This window comes from Dicentrarchus labrax, unplaced genomic scaffold, assembly GCF_905237075.1.
Source record: "Dicentrarchus labrax unplaced genomic scaffold, dlabrax2021, whole genome shotgun sequence".
Lineage (NCBI taxonomy): Eukaryota > Metazoa > Chordata > Actinopteri > Moronidae > Dicentrarchus > Dicentrarchus labrax.
The window spans coordinates 8315658-8337333 of record NW_026136718.1 but is presented as its reverse complement, the minus strand read 5'-3'; the positions used below and the strand labels follow the sequence as shown (position 1 = coordinate 8337333).

The 21676-nt window shown below is 39.6% G+C and overlaps 1 protein-coding gene across 1 annotated transcript in view; it reads right to left on the bottom strand.

Moving 5' to 3' along the window:
* Positions 1-21676, bottom strand: part of raver2 (ribonucleoprotein, PTB-binding 2) — a 73513-nt gene that overhangs the window by 39972 nt on the left and 11865 nt on the right. The window contains exon 2 of the mRNA XM_051376173.1: positions 16113-16179. Coding sequence (XP_051232133.1) covers positions 16113-16179 — 67 coding nt within the window. The remainder of the gene's footprint in view (positions 1-16112; positions 16180-21676) is intronic.

Genomic DNA, 21676 nt, shown 5'->3' with positions numbered 1-21676 from the left:
ACACACACACAGACCTCCTATTTGTTGGTAGATTTAATTTAATTTAATTCATTTAGATCTAATTATTATGAAAGATATGTTTGGCTCAAAAGCAATGCATGTAGCACTTTGAATGATGTCAGTTTTCAGCTTGGTTTGTCTTGGTTACTGTTGTCGCCTTTTATAATCAATAATCCTGTTGGCCTTTTGTTTGTTGATTTGGTTTTCTTCCCAGCACTGGTGACTGCTCCCGTGACAGACTGGAGAGACTGTTTTGGTGACAGTCAGCTGTCGATTTTTCATAAAAATGCTAAATTTCCACCCACTGTCATTTAAAAGAGAAGATAATACTTATTTTCCATAGTGTACATGCAGTAGTAATATAGATGTGTAGATAGCAGTAAATCCTACACACTCGACCTTTAATCTCTATCTTGACTCAATCTCAAAACTGCTCGTGCTTGGACATGTCTTGCACTTGACTGCAGCAGTCTCTTCAGCGTTGGTATAAAATTTTAAAAAAAGCATTTTTATGTTGTTACACAAGCTGCAGTATGCTAGAACCTGCACGGACCTGAAAACTCAGGGTTCTTCTAATGGAATAATAGTGGATGTAGCAAAGTCTACACTGTAAGCCAACATGTCAGAATCAAATTGTGTGCAGGGAGCGCTTGTCTCAATCAGTAAGCACAAACTCAAGATGCAACAAGTGTGGAGCAAGATGCAGGGAAGCAGAGGAGCAAGAGCTAGCCTGCTATTTGAATTTAACATGTATAAAGGACATACAATATTTGTCAAACGTAACAGAACTTGAAATAACTTTGAAACAAAGTAACTTTAGAAAAGGAAGATATTTAGAAGTATTTACCCAGGTTTGATTTAGAAGTAAATCAAACATGGGCAACACCCGGACAAGAAACATGTTTGTTCTTCTTGTTATCAGATGCAGTAGCAATATTTAAATGTGATAGTGTTATATGAGGTTGGTGGGTGGGTGTTTGATGTATGGATGGACAGAGAGATGGAGAAATGAAGGGATGGAGGGATGAGATGCATAAGAGGCAGCGCTGAGTGGATCTAACACTCGGCATCTCTTCAACCAGCCGCCCACTCACCCGCCCACAGCTACATTGTTCACTCAGCTGCTCGGTCCCTCTTTGAAACATTTCACTCTAAAAATGGATGCAACAGATCCACAAACGCAATTCTCTGTGCTTGTATACAGTTTTGTAGTATACACATGGAAATTTGCATTTCTAGTGGAAACAGAACAATAAAAAAAGGTAAACAATAAGACCCACTGATCAAAATCAAGTAGAGCTACTCCAGCAGGCAACATGTGACAGTTTGAAAGTGTTTGCAACTGCTGACAGACAGTAAATAACAGTAATAATGCTTTTAAACTGTGCATGTAATCCCTTCCCTGCCTGCCACTGTATCATCAATTCATCATCCATTGATCCTTCCGGTAGATCACTCCATCTCTCTCATTTTTCTCTCTGCTGTGCCCTCCTGCTGCCTGTCTCCCTTTTTACCATCAGTCACACAATCTGTCAGTTTAAGTCAATCCTAACCTTCATCTTCCATCCATCAATTCAGTTCCTAAACATCCTACCACCACCCATTCTGCAGATGGTTTTCACTCCTTCCTTCTCTCTTCCCGTCCTTTCTGCCCTCCCTTCCCCCTTGCCCTCCTCAGTATGCATATAAACTCTGATTTAACCAAATACCTTAAATCTAACCTTAAATCACCAAACTGGCAAATGTATTCATAAGACATGTCACTATGTGCAGATGGACACAACGACACAAACACCTGTAAAAGGCAGTGTGATCTAGAGCTACAACAATTAGTCGATTAACCACATACCCGCCTGTTTGCCATAAAACATTATGTCAGGATGGATTAAAAGTGAAATATGTCATTTTATTCTCGTATAATAAAACTAGGTCAGAACACCATGGCACGGAGCAATGAACCTGCATCCCAGCACCAACATATCTACATGTGTTAAGACCAAATATACAATTGGCAAAAAAAAAACCCAATGTAATCTGCAGCTCTCACACACATCACTCATGTAATGCACAGCAGTGAAACGAGAAGGTTCTGTTTTCTCATACAGCATACACAAAAAAAAAAGGTTTGATTCAAGATGAAACTGGTTTTGGTAATGACGAATTGATGACTTTTTCATCTTTACATTAAAACATTTAATGTATCTAAACAAATGCATTAGAAGGATTGCTTCAGTTACATTATTATAGCTCATTTGGTCTCTCACTCTCTCCCCATCTTTCTCTCTCTCGCAGCAGGAAAATATGCATATTCAAAACCATATCCTGACAATACCTCAGGGAGGCTCACAAAGTATACTTCCTCTTTTGATGCACTCTGAAGACTTAAGAACAGCTGTGTGTGTGTCGTGTGTGTGTGTGTGTGTGTGTGTGTGTGTGTGTGTGTGCGTGTGTGTGTGTGTGTGTGCGTGCGTGTGTGTGGTCAGCTGGTTATCATAAGCTTTGCGTTTGTGTGCTCCTTAAACATAGAAATCAAGGTTGAGAGCTCTGATAACACTGTGACCATAAGTATCAGATGTTAACATTATCTGTATGTGTGGTTGGTGTATGTGTGTGTGTGTGTGTGTGTGTGTGTGTGTGTGTGTGTGTGTGTGTGTGTTGTGTGTGTATGTGTGTTTGTGCACATGTACTGTAGCGTGTTTGTGTGTTTTTTTGTGTACTTTTGATTTGTACAGAAGCTTTCAACCAAGAGTGTCTGTGTGTGTGTGTGTGTGTGTGTGTGTGTGTGTGTGTGTGTGTGTGTGTGTGTGTGTGTGTGTTTCATGCGCACTGGTGTGAACCACAGATAAGACAAAGCCCTCTGACGCAAACTGGTTACTGAAGAGAGAAACTTGAGGCTTAATACACAGTGAGTTATGTTAATAAGACAACAGCATTTTTTCCATATTTCAGAGATGTTGGCATTGTTTTACAAACATTTCTGAATGTTGCAGCAATCTTAAAAAACAGCTTGAAGTTATTTAGATTATTTGTACAGCATTAACTCCAGTTTCTGTGTACGGTGTTCATGCAACATGTACAGGTCTGGGTCAGCACTGCTGTTGGTTGTATGCGGCTAAAAGATGCCACAGTCATTCTTGATAATAAATAAAGTAGCCAGCGCTACTATTTTGGGGAACTATTCTAAGGCCCATGGACTGAGAGGGCACTGTGCACAAGCCACCACAGAACAGCTGGGTTTTTTGTTTTTTTTGTTTTGTTTTTAATTGTTGCCGACCAGTGAACAGTCCTGCTATATCTGGTACTGGTAGCATTGGCAAGGATGTAGCCTAGAAGCATGCACTAGTAGCAGGTCATCGCCTTCAGAGCTCCCAGTGGCGCCGGGTTTCCAGCCTATAGCAAATATGCTTATTACGGATCACCATTTAGTAATATTTAAATTCAGTGATGTTTGCACCGTCCTGCTAACAGCAGATGGATCCTTTTCAAGGTTAAAACTACTTGCACAGTGACTCACTGTATAGACTGGCTATCCTATCAGTTTGGGAACACCAGAGCCAGGGAGATTTGATTGATTTGAAAGGATATTGTTAAGCATTTTGCACAGTCGGATGTCATTTAAATACATTAATGTCATTATCTCATGGTGTGTGTAGGTGTGTGTGTGAGAGATTTAATGCGCATCCCGCAGTAAATAGGGCCCTTAATGAAATCTTGTGTCATTACTACCTTCACGCCACTGCCCCCTGCAGAGTACTATGAAAGCAGTGTTATGTAACATTTGCTTCTTATGTATGCTGACTAACCGTGGATGTCCTCACAGATCAAATAAACTCAGTATTTTTTAAACTCATATTAGCTAGCTAGCTGCAACAGTATTACAGCTAAGTGGGTGATGAAAGACTAATTACTCCTGGTACTTTTGACCTACTTCAGTTAAAAATCACTGTCCTGTTTTAGTATGCGTGACAGGGAGGCAACATACAGCCAAATACAAGTAATTATAGCCTATAATAAGTATAGCCCATGGTCTCGTACCAGTCTGCGGCCTTGGGGTTGGGAACCAATGCTATTGAAACTGTAGGGTAGTGTCATATAATGTCTCCTGATACAAAATAGACCGAGTGCACTGTAAGTTAATGGAGATGAACTAAGTCTTTGTGCATGAGTTGTTGCTCCTCCTACTCGTTCAACTATTACACAAATATAACACAACATATGCAAATATAATCTCTATGTTGTGCATCTCTGTTATGTATGTCTGCATTTGTCTATCATTGATGACAGGACTAAATGAAAATATAGATGGACTTAGAGGCAATGAGGCAGCCTGTAGCTATTAACTGTTACACATTTGTCCCAGCAACAAATGTTACGTTATTGACTGTCGATGCTAATGCTGGTGAGAACCGGCAAAAGTAAAGACAGCCATCATAATCCTCATCATCATCATCATCATCTCTTCTCTTGGTGTCAATCATGAGGTTTTTTTAACAAGCTGAGCCGTATGCGTGGGGTTACTTATCGCTTCATTAGCTACCCACAGTGCACTTGGTCTAATGAAAGTCTTAAGAATTTAAAATAATGAACACACACACACACACACACACACACACACACACACACACACACACACACACACACACACACACACACACACACACACACACACACACACACACACAAAAGGAAAGGACAAACATGAAACATGATGACATATTCACACATTCAGTCAACCTCACAAAAAGAGGTAAGGGGTACAGTAACAGGGCATGTTTGTGTGTGTGTGTGTGTGTGTGTGTGTGTGTGTGTGTGTGTGTGTGTGTGTGTTGCGTGTGTTGCGTGTGATCAAAGATAACAGCCGCATCACATTTACGTAGTCTGTGCTGATTTGCATTTAGTGATTCACGAGGAGACAGATGGACAGATGATGACAGAGAGGGAGAAAAAGAAAAGAAGAGGAGAGAAAGAGAGGGAGGGAATATGCAGGGAGAGAGAAGAGAGAGAGAGAGAGAGAGAGCAGTGACAAGCTGCTGTCCAGGGAAGCAATTAGATGGACTCTGCTGCTGTCACTTAAGACAGGAAGATGGAGAACAAAAAGTGGAAAATGGAAAAAGAGCAGTGTTGAGTCTCATAATGGCTCTGTTAGCTAGCGTTGTGCAGTTCTGTGAGAACAACCCCAAACACACACACATACACACACACACACACAAACAACAACACACAAACGCACAGGTCTTACTCAGCTGACTGAAGAGCCAGATCCTCAACTCCAATTACTAATGCCCTAATTTAAATAATTGCTCTTAAAAAGCAGAAGCACAGTCATACGAGTCCTCAATACTCTTCAGAATCCTCTTCACATAAAATGTTTTATTATTATTCTTAAGCTCCATCATTAAAAAGCTAAATTATGGATGTTAACACAAGGCTTACCTAATCTATTCTTCAAAACTAATTTTATTCTCTCTGAATTGGTTTTATTTTGTTTTTTATCGTTCATTGTTTATGACTGTCTGTCTAATGCTTTTCTTCACAGATGTAAAGCACTCTGTGTTTAAAATGTGCTGCATGAATAAAACTGCCTTACATAACCATGTAGGAACGTGCTATGTGTTTATTATGTTTACACGGTAGTGATTTTTGGAAGAAAATCAACCAAGGGTGAGATCACAACTCAAGATTTATTTTTTAAGGGAACTATAAATCAGCTGTAAATCTGCCAGTGTCTACTGTGGCTCCAATCAAATTGACTTAACAACAGGAAAATGCTACCTAATGCTTTCCATTTCTGTATTTAAACATGCAACATCTGTATTCTGATCATGTAGTCGTTTTTGTCTTGTTCTAAATCTGCCAAATGAAGGTCCTTGTGCTCTTATGGTTAAAAAAGGAAAAAATAATCACCATATTCACTTCTGCCATGCATAATCTGAACGCAGCAAATGCCTCATCATATCAGCCATACTTGCAGATTGTTTGTGTGTGCTGATTACATTTTGTGACTGCAGTGTAATGTGAAATGTAGTCGCTCAAAAGTTTTTTTTTTTAAAGGAATTCATGAGCAGAATTGAGACTAATTGAGCAAATACTTGTCCTTATATATCTGGAACCTGTTCCAAGAACCCACATTCAATACCCGACCCTAGCGCTGCTGCATGCTGCATGTTATGTTTTTTCAGACATTTGCAGAATCCCCAGGCAGAAAACCTTAAACTTAATGCACCCTTCCAGACATCACAAACATCTAACAGACAAGCTAATCAACTATCCATTCAGCAGCATCATTACCAGAGAAAAACATGAACCAACAGCAACCCAAAGACCAAGATGTTTATTCCTTGTGAGGAGTGGGGGAAAAACGACAATAGCTTATTGACAGAAAAAAGGAAGGCAGTAAAAATAAAGGAGAGCTAAATGTGTGTTTTAATGGCAAAGTCACAATGAAAACAGTATGGATGGTGTTACTTCTTGGTCATTGAACCCATACATCCCTCTCACACACACACACACACACACACACACACACACACACACACACACACACACACACACACACACACACACACACACACACACACACACACACACACACACACACACACACACACACACAGGCCAAAGTGACAGGCCAATGAGCTTTTTGCCAGCATGTGTTGTCTTCATTACTGGACAGTGCAGCGACAAACACAAAGGGCTCCATTGAAAGGCTGGGATTCCCTGGATAAACCCCGCCATTGTATTCCCAGATCCCTGGTTCCGCAGCGCTGCCGAATTAGTACACATACCTCTGGACTTGTGGTGCACTTGGGACTGGTGGTGTCATGTGGAAGCGGCTGGCTCACTGTGGCCGGCTAGTTGGCTGACTGGATGGTTGGTTGGATGGATGGATGGATTGATGGCTACAGATTCCTAACAGGCTGGCAGACAGCTTCATCTGCCTGTCTGTGGGTGCATATGTAAATGTATGCATCTGTGTGCCTGTCGAGCGGCCTGCCTGCCATTCTGACTGTCTGGCTGAGGTTTTAATTCAGAGCCCAAGTTAAATCCCAGCAGCAGAGACCTGAAACCAAGCCAAGACAGGCCGCAAACTTCTTCCATATTCAGTATTTAAGAAGTTAGGTTTGCCCAAAAGACAACGTCCTTCTGACCTGCATTTTAGAATTGTTTTTAGATCTACGTTTGCTCTTGAAAGAAGAATTATTGTGAAGCTAAACTTATTTTCTGCTGGTCTGTGAACTGAAAGGAGTTGTGGATATAAATAATTAATTGATTAAAGCTGATGACACAGATCGTTGCCCAAGGCCACTGAAATGATTGGCAGTGAAAATGGAACATGCAAGATAGAATCTGATAATGAGAAATAAATAATTAAAACTCATTAGGTTATGAATTTGCACATGAATTTTGTTTGGTCTGTTCTGATGAAACCAAGAGAGATATCTACTGTATTAAAATTCAAACGTGGGTAGCGGACAGACACAATTTAATCACCGACACACATCATCATTTTTCAAAGGCCTCTGGCAACAGGTGAGTTGAAACATTTGGGATGTGAAGCCCAAAATTTAAATCAAACATCAACAGAACTGGAGTCTGAATGTGCCAAATTTGCAGCCAACTCATAATCTGCTCTGATAATGAGACTTTATCCAGTGCTGGCAATCCCAGCAGATAGTAATGTGAGCATGGAGACCGATAATGATGGATGCTTAACTTTTTTAACACGGGCCATGGGCCAGCTAACTGGCAGATGGTAGAGTGCCTCGAATTTGCTAATGGTGAGGAAAGGACGTAAGGAAGGAAAGGAACGAGGGAAGGAGGCTGGAGGCAGTAATATGTGGGAAGGAGGCATAAATCAAAGAATGATGAGAGGATTAGATACTTTTTGAGGGGATACCTTGGCTATAAAGGTAGTTTTGAAAGACTTCAGGAGCACAGGAAAGACAGAGGGAAAGAAGAACAAAAGGGAAGAAACAGAGGCTTGTGTGTATATGTGTGCGCGTTCAGAGGACGGATGTTTAAGAAAAAATATCATCATTAGCCGAAAGAGCTGAAGCAACAGCCCGAAGCAAAGCTGCAAATGGAGACAGAGGTATGTACACACACAGCAGGACACGCTTAAACACACAAATTAACACAGATATGTGCACTGCAGGACACGCCGACAGACACATAAACATTCCCATCAGTATGACCTAATAAGTCCAACGGCGGAGGCCGGCTCAGTGAACTGATATGGTCATGAGGTGCAGATGCATGCCAAAGCTGTTCCAAGCAGTAAGTTTCAATTAAAGCAGAGGTCGGAGAAGAGCCAGGAGACGTTCTCGCTAACTAGTTACCACAAAATCAGTGATAAAAACACCCCAGAGGATTATAAGACAGAGGACAACAGTTTATCGTGGCCATCTCTTTTGTTACACCCAGGAAATTTAATTAGAGCAAAGGCGGCAAGAAATTGTGTAGTATGAGTGAATTAACATGGGGTCAATTACTAATGCATCCATAGAAAGAATTATCATTGGTGTAATTAACACCTATATTATCCCAGGAGAAGCAAGTCACACACACCTCAAGGAAAAGGACTCTGAAGTGACTTAAACACATTTACAAACACTGATACAAAGGTGAACCTTATTAGGATGATTGTTAATTAACAGCATTATTAAGCTATAGAGTAGGTCTAAACAAAGCTGCTGGTGAAGTCATAGTAAATGCCTTCATTACAAACCAGGGGCAAGATGTTTGAGGCAGACACGGGGTCTATTGAAATGATGCTTGCTTGTATTATCACTTGTGAGTCTCACAACATCAACATTACTGCAGTTACAGTGCATGACAGAATAAATCGACAAGGCTGATATATTGGCGCATATTTGCCTATTGGAGATACATCTGTATTGGAATTTGCGTTATTCAATAAGTAACAAGAAATTGCAGTACAGAACAGGTACCGACACATAAACATGGGTTGCCTGCCAGGTCACATTGCCTACAAAAACAAAGGAACCTCATTAAAAAGGGTTGTTTTTTGTAAAACAAAGAAATATCAGCTAATATTTCAAAAAATAAAAGTGCTTGGATAAACCGTGACCTGGATGACTTGAGGATCTGCACAAATAATACTGGCTGATATATTGTTTTATGTTTTTAAAATCTCAAACATACATATTAGGTATTAAGGTATTAAAGGCTTAAAAACCCAGGATCGGTCAGCCTATACAGTATATTTGTGGAAAAAAAAGGGTAAAATTACTGTTAGCTGGAAATGTTTTCATCACAAATAGGAATAATGGTTTTGGCTATCATTTCTATTTGTTATGAAAACATTTTAATTTCCAGCTACGCTAAGAATAAGAACAGTATTTTCCATTAGCTAGAGTATGTTACAGGTCAGTCTATATGTAGTAATTCCTATATGTGATATGTCTAATGATCATACACACTGGAGTATCCTGACTGGGTCCCTTGTACACATATAGTGAAAATGAAACAGGTGTCCAATCCTCAGTGTCTTATAATGGACTTGTTGCTAAGGGGAGTTTCCAAGTACACAAACAAATACACAAACAGACTTCTCACACTCCCAAATGACAATCTTAGTCAAAAAAAGGTCCAGTGCATGCTCACTTGTATGTGATACACTGAGCTGAGGGAATTGGTGTGTGCAGTTCACACCAATTATAAAGATCTCTCTGCATACAATAAAAGCATGTAGCCGTTTTCTGTTCACCATTTCTGATCCATACCTTCTCCACAGCAGACCCTGACCTGTATGGGATTCCTAAATACCTGTTTTTTTTATTATAGCTCATTGTTTTAGCTTATTCGTTGCGTAAGTGCTGTAACTGTAACTATACTGCCACGTACTGTCTAATAAAGCATCAAACCCATAAACTTTGAGACACTACAGAAGATTGATTTATCTGATGACACTAAAACCTTTGTTTGAAAAGCCTTAAAACAAAGTTCACAGCGGGAACTTTCATTCCCTTCATACGATTAATATTTCATGTGTGTTTATTACACAGCCCAGGGGCTGATAACAACAGTAGAAAGATATATAAAAACAATATAAAACCAATTTCATATTTTAAGCTAATTTGACTGATAAAAGCTGTGTTCTGTTGTAGTTTTGCCTCACAATGACAAAACACAGCTTCTTATAAGTACTGTGATATGAAATGTGCAATATTTTCTCTATTAACAAAATTATATTTTAAAGTAATTTGTGGGAGGTGTGAATTGTGTGCCCAGTTTCAATTTAATGAAAGGTTATCAACCGCGCAGCATATGGGCAAATCATTTCTCATCATAAAAAGGCTTACATTTTAAATTCAACCTTGCGGGGAAATGTGAGTGAACCCGCTGACCTGTTGATCACCTCCCGTGTTTAAACTTCACAAATGACATCAAAGCCAGCTCTGTCCTGTCAGATAGATGAACAGATTAGCTGGCCTAAAGCTAATTCCTGGTTAATTCTCTGCTGAGAGCTCGGCAACAATATGAGCCAAGATTGTTTATGCTCCCTCTTTGCATCTCTCGCTGTCACCACTGATATAGTGAGCCACAGTACCCTGACGCTCCACTTCCTGTTCTTTATGAGAGTCCTGCTTTTTTTGGCTTGAACCCTGCCCAAAGCCAGTGTCAAAAGAGCTCACTCTCTCTGATAAGCTGCTGATATTGAGAGCCAAAGTGATGGTTCACTGCCAGGTAGCTTCTGTTACACTAGCGTTCATTGTATTGTACTTTCCTACTTTTTGTAAGCAAGCTCTTAGTATTTTCTTCTTTTATGAAATGGGATACTTCAGTTGTCTAATATATGCAAACCATTACAGTGAAACAGCGCTGTTCTGCAGGTGTGTTGTTCCAGTTAAAAAACTACAAAAACAGAAAGGAGAAAGAAAAGATATAAAACAATGAATATTGTGTTAGCATTTAAAAATTATGACTAAAGGAATATGTTACTGTCAAATGCTAACAGACCATAACCATGATTTCTCTGCTTATATGAAGAGATATAAAGTAGTACATATTTATTTATCACAGTATATGTTGACAAAACCCTCAATGACATTGTTTGGGATAGAAATCAGGCTACCTTGAACAGGCGGTAGGACTCCCTCTATGAGCATTTCATTCCTATAATAGCTCAGTGGTCTTTCTATTCAAGCGAAAAGAGTGTGTGTAGATATCGGTTTGTGTATGTGTGTGTGCAAGAGCTAAAGGAGCTATGCTTAACATTTTCAAGTGTTGTTTAGTTACTCTCTGTCAACAAATGATACAACACAAAAGCAATTCAGACAACTAGAGGCTTAGAAATGTGTTTCCAAGGAGACATTTTTTGTACCACAGATATAGCAGCAACAGCAACTTTGTTTAAATAAACAGAGAAAGTGCTGTATGGTTAGCGTTAGCAGCAACCTATCTCTAACAGTGAAGAATGAGTGCCGCCAACAGAAATTCAGACTCAAAGTTCAGTGAAAAGGATGCCAAGGTCTCTCAAGTGCAACTTAGAAATTCTACAGCAGTTAGAACCTTGGATGAAAAGGTTTTGCTCAAATAAACATTAATGATCTCAAGGATGAAGCAGACAGACAGAGATACAGGCCTTTAAGACATGAAAGTAAAATAAAATTAAGGGAAGCAATTTCGCTCATTCACAATTTTTTTAAAAATGAAGAGAACATGACAAGATTTTACATTTGTCCTGTTTCTTCTGTTTCACAACATTTAAATTACTGTCCTCACTCAAGTGGAAACTGTCAAAACAACATGCAGTGAGTTTGTATAGTGAAAAATCTGAGACACACACACACACATATACGTAAATACACTAAATGCAAAGTTGTCATCTTTTCCCTTTGGTAAATACTGGAAAACACACACATGTGAGTTCCTAAGAGTGCTGAGAGCCTGGGCTTTAAGAGCTTCGAATTCCTTACACCTTGCAACTCATTCACTTAAAACATTTTCAGCGTGCTTCACTTCAAATATTCCAACCGTTGTATGGTGGCAGAGACAGCAAGAAACATAAAAACTTGTCATTTTTCAGGCTGCGAGACTGGAGAGGCAGAAAAGGTGAACGAAACAAAGAGACAGAGGGAGAGAGGAAAGAGAGGATGAGTCAGACTGTAAACACTTGGTTGGGGTGATGTTATCCAGCTGCCATGAAAACTGATCTAGTGGCTGGCAAGTTCAAGCTGACCGCCATGTCGCGCACACACACACACACACACACACACACACACACACACACACACACACACACACACACACACACACACACACACACACACACACACACACACACACACACACAGAAACACAGCTGTACATTTGTTATGACACACTTTAAACACACACACATGCATGTATATATCACCCCAAACACACATACGCAAGGAAGCTGAGGTTGGATAGAGGTCGTGTTTGGGGGTGAGTGAAGAGGCGACAAGCTGGGGGGGTTTACCGGATCAAGGCAAAATATTCAAACCTTCAGCACACGCACACACAGACGCACAAAGTGAAAAGCTACAGAGGCTTGAAATCAATCTTCCACACCTCGAACTGAGGCAGTCGGGGATCTCCCGCCGCACATGCACACACACTGGTATACCAGCCCAGAGAGCAGTGTCCACCCTGCCTGCTGAGGCAGCACCTTAAACGACCTCATTTGTACTTATTTCAGTAGGGTGAATGAGTTAATGAGCAGTGTCACGAAGTGTAACTGTTGTTCCAGTAGTAGCTTTTCCACATCGACTTAACAGAAAACACTCAAACACAGCCAACAGCTGCAGCTCCAGCAGAGCCCAGGGATTGAAAAGTAAACAAATCACAAAGAAGCTTAATGTCCAAGGACATGAAATGTTTTATGCAAGTTAAAGAAGTTCTAACATGCTGAAATGTTGTTTTTGTTTACCTTTTCTATTTGAAAATGCTCTCGAAAGTGGATACATTTGATAATAGTGGCCTTTTGTTGTACAGTAGGGGAAAGTCTTTTTTAAATGTAATAATGTACAGCTGGGGTGGCCAACAAGGAGCAAGTAGAGTTAATAGTGTGCAGGGTTTCATTCCAACTAGTGATCTCAGCAGGTGAGTTCATTGATAAGCTCTTCCCCTTTTGGCTACTTGAAAGAGGGGGAACAGTGGGAGAAATCTTTGGTTGTAGTGAAACTCTGCAGACTGTTGTAGATATATAAATGAATTCAGTTCAATGTTATTTGTGCATTGCAAAATCATAACAGAGGTTATCTCAGGACACTTCTAATTTCTTCTTTCTGTCTAAAGCATAGTGTACTCCTTATGAAGTTATTTAGAGAGACCCAATATTTCTCACCATGAGCAAGCACTTAACAACACTCACAAGAGGCAGAAACCTTGAGCAAACCCTGACGCCGGCTCCCACATAGTGGGCCGCCATTGATGTACAGACTGATGGTAATGTTTGCATACAGGGTTAGGTACTAAACCACAGCTGCAACATTAAAGGAGCAAATCAACATTATTTGGTTGTTGCAAGAGTTAGATGAGGAGATGGAGGTAGTATTTTGTGGATTATGTCACCTTTAGGCAGAACCAGCCTAGCTGTCTGTTTCCAGTCTTTATGCTGGCTCCAGCTACATACTTACTGTGCAGACATGAGAACAGTATCTTTCTTTTTGTGTAACTTTCAACAAGAAAGAAAAATAAACAAATTTTTGAAAATGTCAAACTATGCCTTCAGAAAAAAATAAAATAAAAATTGTCACCTCAAACTTTCTTTTTTGCAGAGCACAAAATAGCGATTTATCACAAGTGTCATTAGAGCAGTTAGCCCCAGTTAATACGTAACATTAATGATGAAATCGCTATTATATTTGTACAGCTGTCTGAAAAACAAAAAGGTACTGTATGTTCATGACAACTGTGTTTGCATTAACACAAAAAATTGATGACAGAGAATATTGAATTTCTGTTTTTCTGGCGATTCATCTCAAACAACAAGCTTTTAGAATATGATCTGAAAACGCTCTCTGTACTGCTGCTTCTCTCTGTGTTATTCAGTCTCTCCCGATTGCCCCCTCCTCTTCTATAGAATGGAAGTGAAACAATCAGTACGTTCCTGAACACTGATCAGCTTCAAGCTGAAATGTAAAGCTAACAAGCTGTGAAAACCCTCGCTCTTGCCTCACCTCCTTGCCTCGGAGCAGACCAAGCCTCCCACAGCCACGCCTCTGCTGCAATGTTCTATCTTAACAGGGTGCTTAATAAAATTCATGATGCTATTACCTGGAAAAATAACTTAAAAGAAAAACCTCCCCATCTATCTCGCTTTTGCCCGAGGCCCTTGACAGAAGTCTTTGAAGACGCATGTAAATTCAACTTTAAACATTCTCCATCTTTAATTCAAAGGACTAATATTGAGACTCTGAGATGTTACAAAATGATGTAGTCAAACTGCTCAAAATAAGTCTTTGAAATGAATCGAGCAGTACTTCGCTGGAGAGGGAAGCGATGGAGGGGCAAAAAATAAGGGAGGGTAAAAGTGTTGAGTGAAAGGGAGAGACTGATTGAGACCATGATGGTGTTCGAGAAGGAACAACAGTAACTGAAAAGAGAGATAAAATGTAAAATTTTCCTTAAACAGTCTCTGATGTTCTTTACGCTGGATTCTTATCCCACTCTGCCCACCTCAGTACATCAGAGCCCAACGCCACTGCAGCAGCCTAATTAGTAGAGTACTATGGCTGCTGGTCCGATGAGGGCCTGTGTTTCATCAGTCTCTGAAACCCCATTAACCTTTTGGACAGGCTGGTGCTTTGATATCTCAGCTGTTTACAGCTCCCCTCTACTTTCTAAAAGCGTTATGTTTCAGGTGCTTGGCTGACTGCACGGACTAAATATAGGCACTATGTAAGATTTCCCTGGAAAGGGACACACTCTAGGGGCAGGGGGTCTGCTCTGTGTGTGTGGTGTGTGTGTGTGTCTTCTTGTATTCCCAGGCTTATGAGGACCAAATGTACTTAGAAGGTGATGCAGAAAGCCCTTTACAAAGGAGACATTCACTTACATAAGTCATTTACGGACAGGATTTTGGTTAAGGGTTGAAACTATAATTAAAATGTGTCTAAAATGTGGTTCAGAGTTAGTTAAGATTACATTTACTAAGGTTGTTTCAGGTTGTAAAATGTACTTGTGCATGTATATTTGTATGTATGTGTGTAAATGGTCTATTAAGAGTTATGTACCCATCATTTGTGATGTCAACTAAAGCCCCAAGCTGCTGAATGAACTCTTTAAAAACTTCTCTTTATTTATTAACACTGGAACTGAACCCATCACTGACTCCTAATACAATGTTGTGATCGCTTCTACGAGCCAGCCAGCCTGATTTTAAGCACGTATCACTGCAGAAACAATCCAGCCGGACTAAAAGATATGAATCATCTAAACTTCAAGTACAGTTTGATTCCCCTCAGTGCAAGATATGGCATAAAAACACTCAAATCAGTAACTAAATAATAGAAAGGTGATTTGGGGTGCAGCAGTTCATGCTGTTGTTGAACCGTACAGCATTATTTAAGGAGGTTAGGCTAAATAGCAGAAACTCCGGTCAGTTTTATCTTGTAACTTTAGGCTGCATTTCATTTATTCTTTGCAGTTTAGTCAGTCATATTATCACCATCACAGTGTGATAAAACAAGGAAACAGACCTTAGACTGTAGTGTCACAAGAAAAACCATCCAGCAGCCTGACCCCAACACAAATTCTACAGTACATGTAAACTATTACAATGTTTCAATCAGTCATTCCTGTTTCTATGCATCCACACTGTACATATGAGTACTGCACCACTTTCCATGTAACTATAAATATATATGTGTGATGACAGATATGACATGGCTGTATGTTAGGGTTTGGTTTACAGGTTCATTTGAGCAAGGCTGAGGGTGTATGTGTGTGTGTGTGTGTGTGTGTGTGTGTGTGTGTGTGTGTGTGTGTGTGTGTGAATACATTTTGGATGGTCTGTTTATGGGTAAAGACTTGGTTTTAGAGTTAAAATTAGGATTGGGGGTTAGGGTTAGTGAGTACAAGCACATATGTGTTTGTGTCTGGTTAAATGAAAGTTTTACCTGTGCCTTTGTTGCGGTCCACGAAGCAGTACTTCAGTTCATATTCTTTCAGAATTTCATGGACTTCCTATAAAGAGACAGAAAGAGAGAGAAACACACAAGACTTGAGCCAAGACATCATCAACATGGTGGTTCAAAAGTTCGTCTGACCTACTATCATTTAGCTAATCTACCATGTGTTTAATCAATTAAAATTGTTCAATTAATTATTTAGTCTAAAATTGGTCAAGAATAATGCCCGTTACAAGTTATCAGAGTGTTCAAATTGCCTTTAAATTGCCTATTTTGTGTGACCAAAATTAAAGAATGACAGAATTTCAAAATCTGTCAACAGCACTTTTTGGTAAGTTTATGTGATTATTCTGAACAGCTATCAAATGTGTCAGTTAATTTGCAATTAATCAGGTCATCTGTTAAATCAGTGAAACATTTTCGCAAAAGACAAAATCTATTACTTTTACCAAAAAAGGAATGTGCAATTATATACGGTCAGTGAACACAACTCAGCAGTAATTGTCAGGGGTAGTCACAGAGAGCCATCTCATAATAGTACTACAGCCAGGCAGTTATTATGAACAAACCAACTCCTTTAAATAACACGAGTATTCAAATAGTCACTATAACTTGAATTTAGATCATTCTTAAAATGTTTGCTCATTACGCTTATGAAACCGTATTTTTTTACACTTGAGCAAACTCTTTTCCTTCATGATAAACTCTTTGATGGTAGACTTCCCCAATTGCAGTAATTTGTCTCTAACGGGTAATTATGTTTTTTAAAAAAGTGTATTCTTAAGATGAAAAGCTTTCGGTCTCCTGTCAGGTTTATAATCACAGCAGCCCACCACACTGCACTCAAATCCACATGAGGGACAGACACACACACACACACACACACACACACACACACACACACACACACACACACACACACACACACAGAGAGACACACACACACACAGAGACACACACACACACACACACACACACACACACAGCTGCATATCAAAGTAATAAATCTGGAATATATTTTTTAAAGTAGAGCGTAGTCCACTCTGCTGAAGAAATGTGTTATATTGTCTCTCTAGTGACAGCATGTGATAAAGTGAGACAGGAAAGGGAGCAAAGAGACATATGCAATAGCACAGCAAGAGAACCTCACACCCTGTCTGAGTGTTATGAACTCTGCCGCACGCTGCTAACTGCCTGCTAGCATTGGTACCTTCCTGATGGGTTTCACTTTTACGTAGACACACAGAGTCTCTACTGCACACAAGTAAGTGACAGCACAAACTGTTCAGAACTTGACAACAAGTGTTGTTTTTTTTAAGATATGCTCCTGTGAAATGAGCAACCTTATGGATCCAGTCACAGTCAAACCTGTCCAAGAGCACAACGGTTCCAGATCGAACAGGAACTCTGCATAGGCGGAACGACGGAACAGGGAGCAACAAAACAAACAACAGCACTAAAACATCCTGCGAGACACGCTCTAAACTCTGCAGCAGTGGAAAGGTCACTTCAGCATAAAGCAATTATTGTTCAACCAGAGACAAGATGTAATGGCAAGTCAGCAGATGCACATCAGGTAGGGGAAAGTCCTGTTGTCCCTAAAAATGGCCCCTATGACACGGATAAGAAACAGTGTCTGGGACATTTCTGGGACAGTAGAGAAATGTATCAATACAAATTAAATTATTACGTTTGTGCATCATATAATATCATCATCAATAATGTGAGGTGGCTCTAACATGATCATTGAGTCAGAGTGAGAACTTTCTCGCATTAAGTGACTTTTCAGACCATCAGGGAAAATAGTTAGAAATAAACAAGAAAGTGTTTTATGCCCAGATGCAGACATACTGAGTTCACCTTGATAATGTATATATGATGGGACAAGATCCTTTGCACCTTTTCTCTCATTATGTATTATTAAAATCATAATATTTTATTAAAACCTTTGAAATAAAATTTAAAAAATTAAATCTGCAAGAGCTGGTTTTCAGGCAAACAGAAAGGCTTTATAAATGGATGTGACAATAAATAAATAAATAAATAAACAAAAACCCACATTCTTCCAAGAACTGATTGGCATTTGGGAGGATGCAGCTCTTTTAATGATGCCCAGATCCTGTGCTTTTATTCACTGTCAGCTAATGCTGGACATGTTTTATGCTTCATTCATGCATCCATTCAAAAGATGAAAACAAAGAAATGCACTTTGCATTGTTCTAATTCACCAACTCACAGTGATACAATGATCACCTTTTTATGTGAGAGTGAAAGCAGGTTTGACATTTCCGAGAGGTTGTGTGGACGGAAAAAAAACCCATTCCCATTTATTGCATCATTTATATACAGACTAAATAAAATAAATCTACCTCAAGTGGTCATACGACGACTGCGGTCATGAGGATTTCTAATACGTACATTTTTCTCTTTTTCCTATCTCTCTTACCACCATCCAGCCCACTCATGTACACCATGAGCAGGCATGTTCCTTATCAGTGAAGGCCATGCAAGGCAGCCCACACAGAGGGTCAGCTCGCTCGCCCTTAAATCAGAGCTGAGCGAGCTGTAATCGCTGAGGGGGACACAGAAAGAGAGAGGGAAACGGAAAAGAGTTGTTTTGGATTTGTGCTCCGTATCTATCTAACAGCCTGAAACCAAATGAAAGAAATTAAATCTTCATTTTATCATCAGTTGTCTGTTATAAAGTCCTTACCTTCTTCTCTTAAAGCAAGTGAAAAATATTTGCAAGAGGAATATTGCAACCAATTCAGTAATGGCCCATTTCAGGCACTGACAGCCGTGTTATGCTGGAATCCATTTTTTGTCTTGCCTAATGTAAATTGGGCAAGAAAGGTGCCTTGAGCAAAGCCATTACATCAAACCAAATTGCATTTGCCATAGTCATAAACTATGACCATGATATTTTGGATTTAAGAGCAGCCATTAAGCCAAAATTAAAACTATTTTCGGGAGAGCAGTTTGGGTTCAAACAGATTACATCCATTTAGCATCCACCCTGCTTCAGTGTCTTTAAACAAGATACTGAATCCAACTTACAGTGATTTACAATAAGTGCATTCAATCATGAGGATCATACAAAACAAGTGGGAAATATTTACAGTATGAATATTGCAACCAATTTCCAATATAACTATTGCTAACTAAATAAAATAGGTTGCAATACTAGAATCACAACAAATAAAAAAATATAAACTTTAAACAAGTTAATTTACTACTTTACTTAATTTAAAAAAGGGTTGAAATACTCACTGGCACAAGGCAGATTTTATCACCTGCTCAAGAAGAAAATAAGATTTTAAGGACTCGATTACAGTCAAAAATTACTTAAAAGATTGTTATTTTCCCAAAGTAAATACAGTTTCAGGGTTTTTTTTTCAGACAATACCAACACACACTTGTACCATTATAATACAGGGCTGTAGGCAATTTAACAGCAAGGCCAATATAAGAATAAATAACATAGGATTAAACAATTTAAATCAAAGCATGACTGTACGAATGTGTGAGGATTTAAGCAAAGTGATTTAAAATGTTATTGTCAACCACAGCTCCTCTTCTTCTTTTATATTTGCTTATCCTGCTGTTTAATTTTCATGTGTTTGTGCTGTATTACATTTCTCATTGCTTTGGCCACAATGCATGTATCTGGGGGCGAAAGCAGAGTTCTTGTATTGACTAAAATTCTGACATGAAAAGGTAATAGACTGAAGGCCAACCTAATTTTCTAAATGCAAGAAAAAAGTTAGGGAAGAAGACAAGAAATAACAGATTTCCTTTAGAGATCAAGTGGTGTACAACAAAAATAAAAAAACAAAGAAATTCAAGAGAAAAGAAGCTGTACAAATAGCCCCTGCTGCCAGGTTGTTTGTACTAAATGATAGTTACTGCTGTACTGGACAGGATACAGATACTGACAACAATCATGCCACTCTGTGTCATTCACTCTCTGGTGGTGTTTTATCACGCTTCCCTGTGCTATTCAGTACTTAAATCGAGCTGAAAGTTTGTTTCTCGCAGCACTGGCACATTACAAGACATTTAAACGACTATTTTTAGGAGTCCAAACAGTCCTGCCATTATTTCTCAGCCATACAATTTACCAGTTGAGCACACCATGCTGCACTTGTTTATGATATTCCAGTTTGTTTCACCCTATTTCCTTTTACATTCCATGTTCTAATGATCTTTTACTTTCACTACACCCCATCACGCTGTTCTACAATGTTCCACTTTGTTTCATTGAGATTCCCACTACACTATTTCGACAGCTTTCTAATTAACACTGCCGTGATAGCTGAGCGACGCTCACAGGTGTTTCAAAACAGCTACTGCGCTCAGTAAAAAGAAAGTGTGACAAACCTTCCCGCAGCTTTAAATTTTAAAGATAGAGCAAACACTCGTATTTTAAAACTAAACCCACAAATTTAGAAGACCGTGATTTTATATTATAGAGCTACATTGTGTTACCTCCACAGAGAGGAAAAGAGTTATTGTAAATATTGATGGACTTTTAACATCGTTACACATTCAAAAAGACACCTGTCTTGCCATATTCATGACCAACAGTGAGAACCTGGACAGTATGTGGGCAGAAGCATCAGGACAAGCTGCTATTTTATCTCCTACTTAAGGGTGTTCTGCAGTGTGTTCTATGTCAAGCTGCTCTATAACATATCATTCTGTTCCATGCTGTGCTGTACCGTACTGTTCCCCCTGCATGTTTGAACGCTTTAAGAAGTTGACATTTGCAGCAAGTCCACTCAGTACCCCAGCACTAGCCTTAAGCCCAAGGCTGTTTCTGTGCGTGTGTGTGGGTGCACACATTGGTGCAGTATGAAAGCAAAGTGCCCTGAGAGGATGGACTTAATAAGGAATGTGACAGCAGCCTGGTCTGACACCTGGTGAGACTAAATGTAGGTACATGAAGGAACACGAAATCACTAGCAACACACAAATCAGCCGATTATCAGTTTCACACATGTCCACATAATGAAACACTGAGCACACAGGCATATGTCTATCATCTTGTATATGGTCTGTACAGAGACTGGAATTATAGTTCAGCGAATATACGCGTAAATGTCTTTGGGGCTCTATGCTGAGAAGGGTCTTAGATAACCTTGCGGCAGCTTGCAGAAGAGCAGATGCGCACTCTTCCCAGATCTCAACAACCCGTGATCTGGCCCTGTGCAAAACAGCTCATCACTCCACTATTCTTTACTTTCCTCTGGCTCCCTGTTGCTTTCCGCATTAAGTTCAAGTTACTAATGCTCTTACCGATCAAGATTTGGTCCCTCTGTCTTTAAAAACAAGAAGACCTACCTCTTTGAGAGTTACGCACCTAATTATACTTTTTCCCCTCTATCCTTCTCTTTCTCACTCTCAAAAAAGATGTCATTTGCCATGCACTGATAAGCATGTGAAAGCCTTGTGGCACTTGTGTCAGGTCACAGGGGTAACATCCAACTGAGTCCTGCATCACTTATTCTTGAAGGCTCCACCTCGATCTACAGTACTGTTGGAGTGTACCT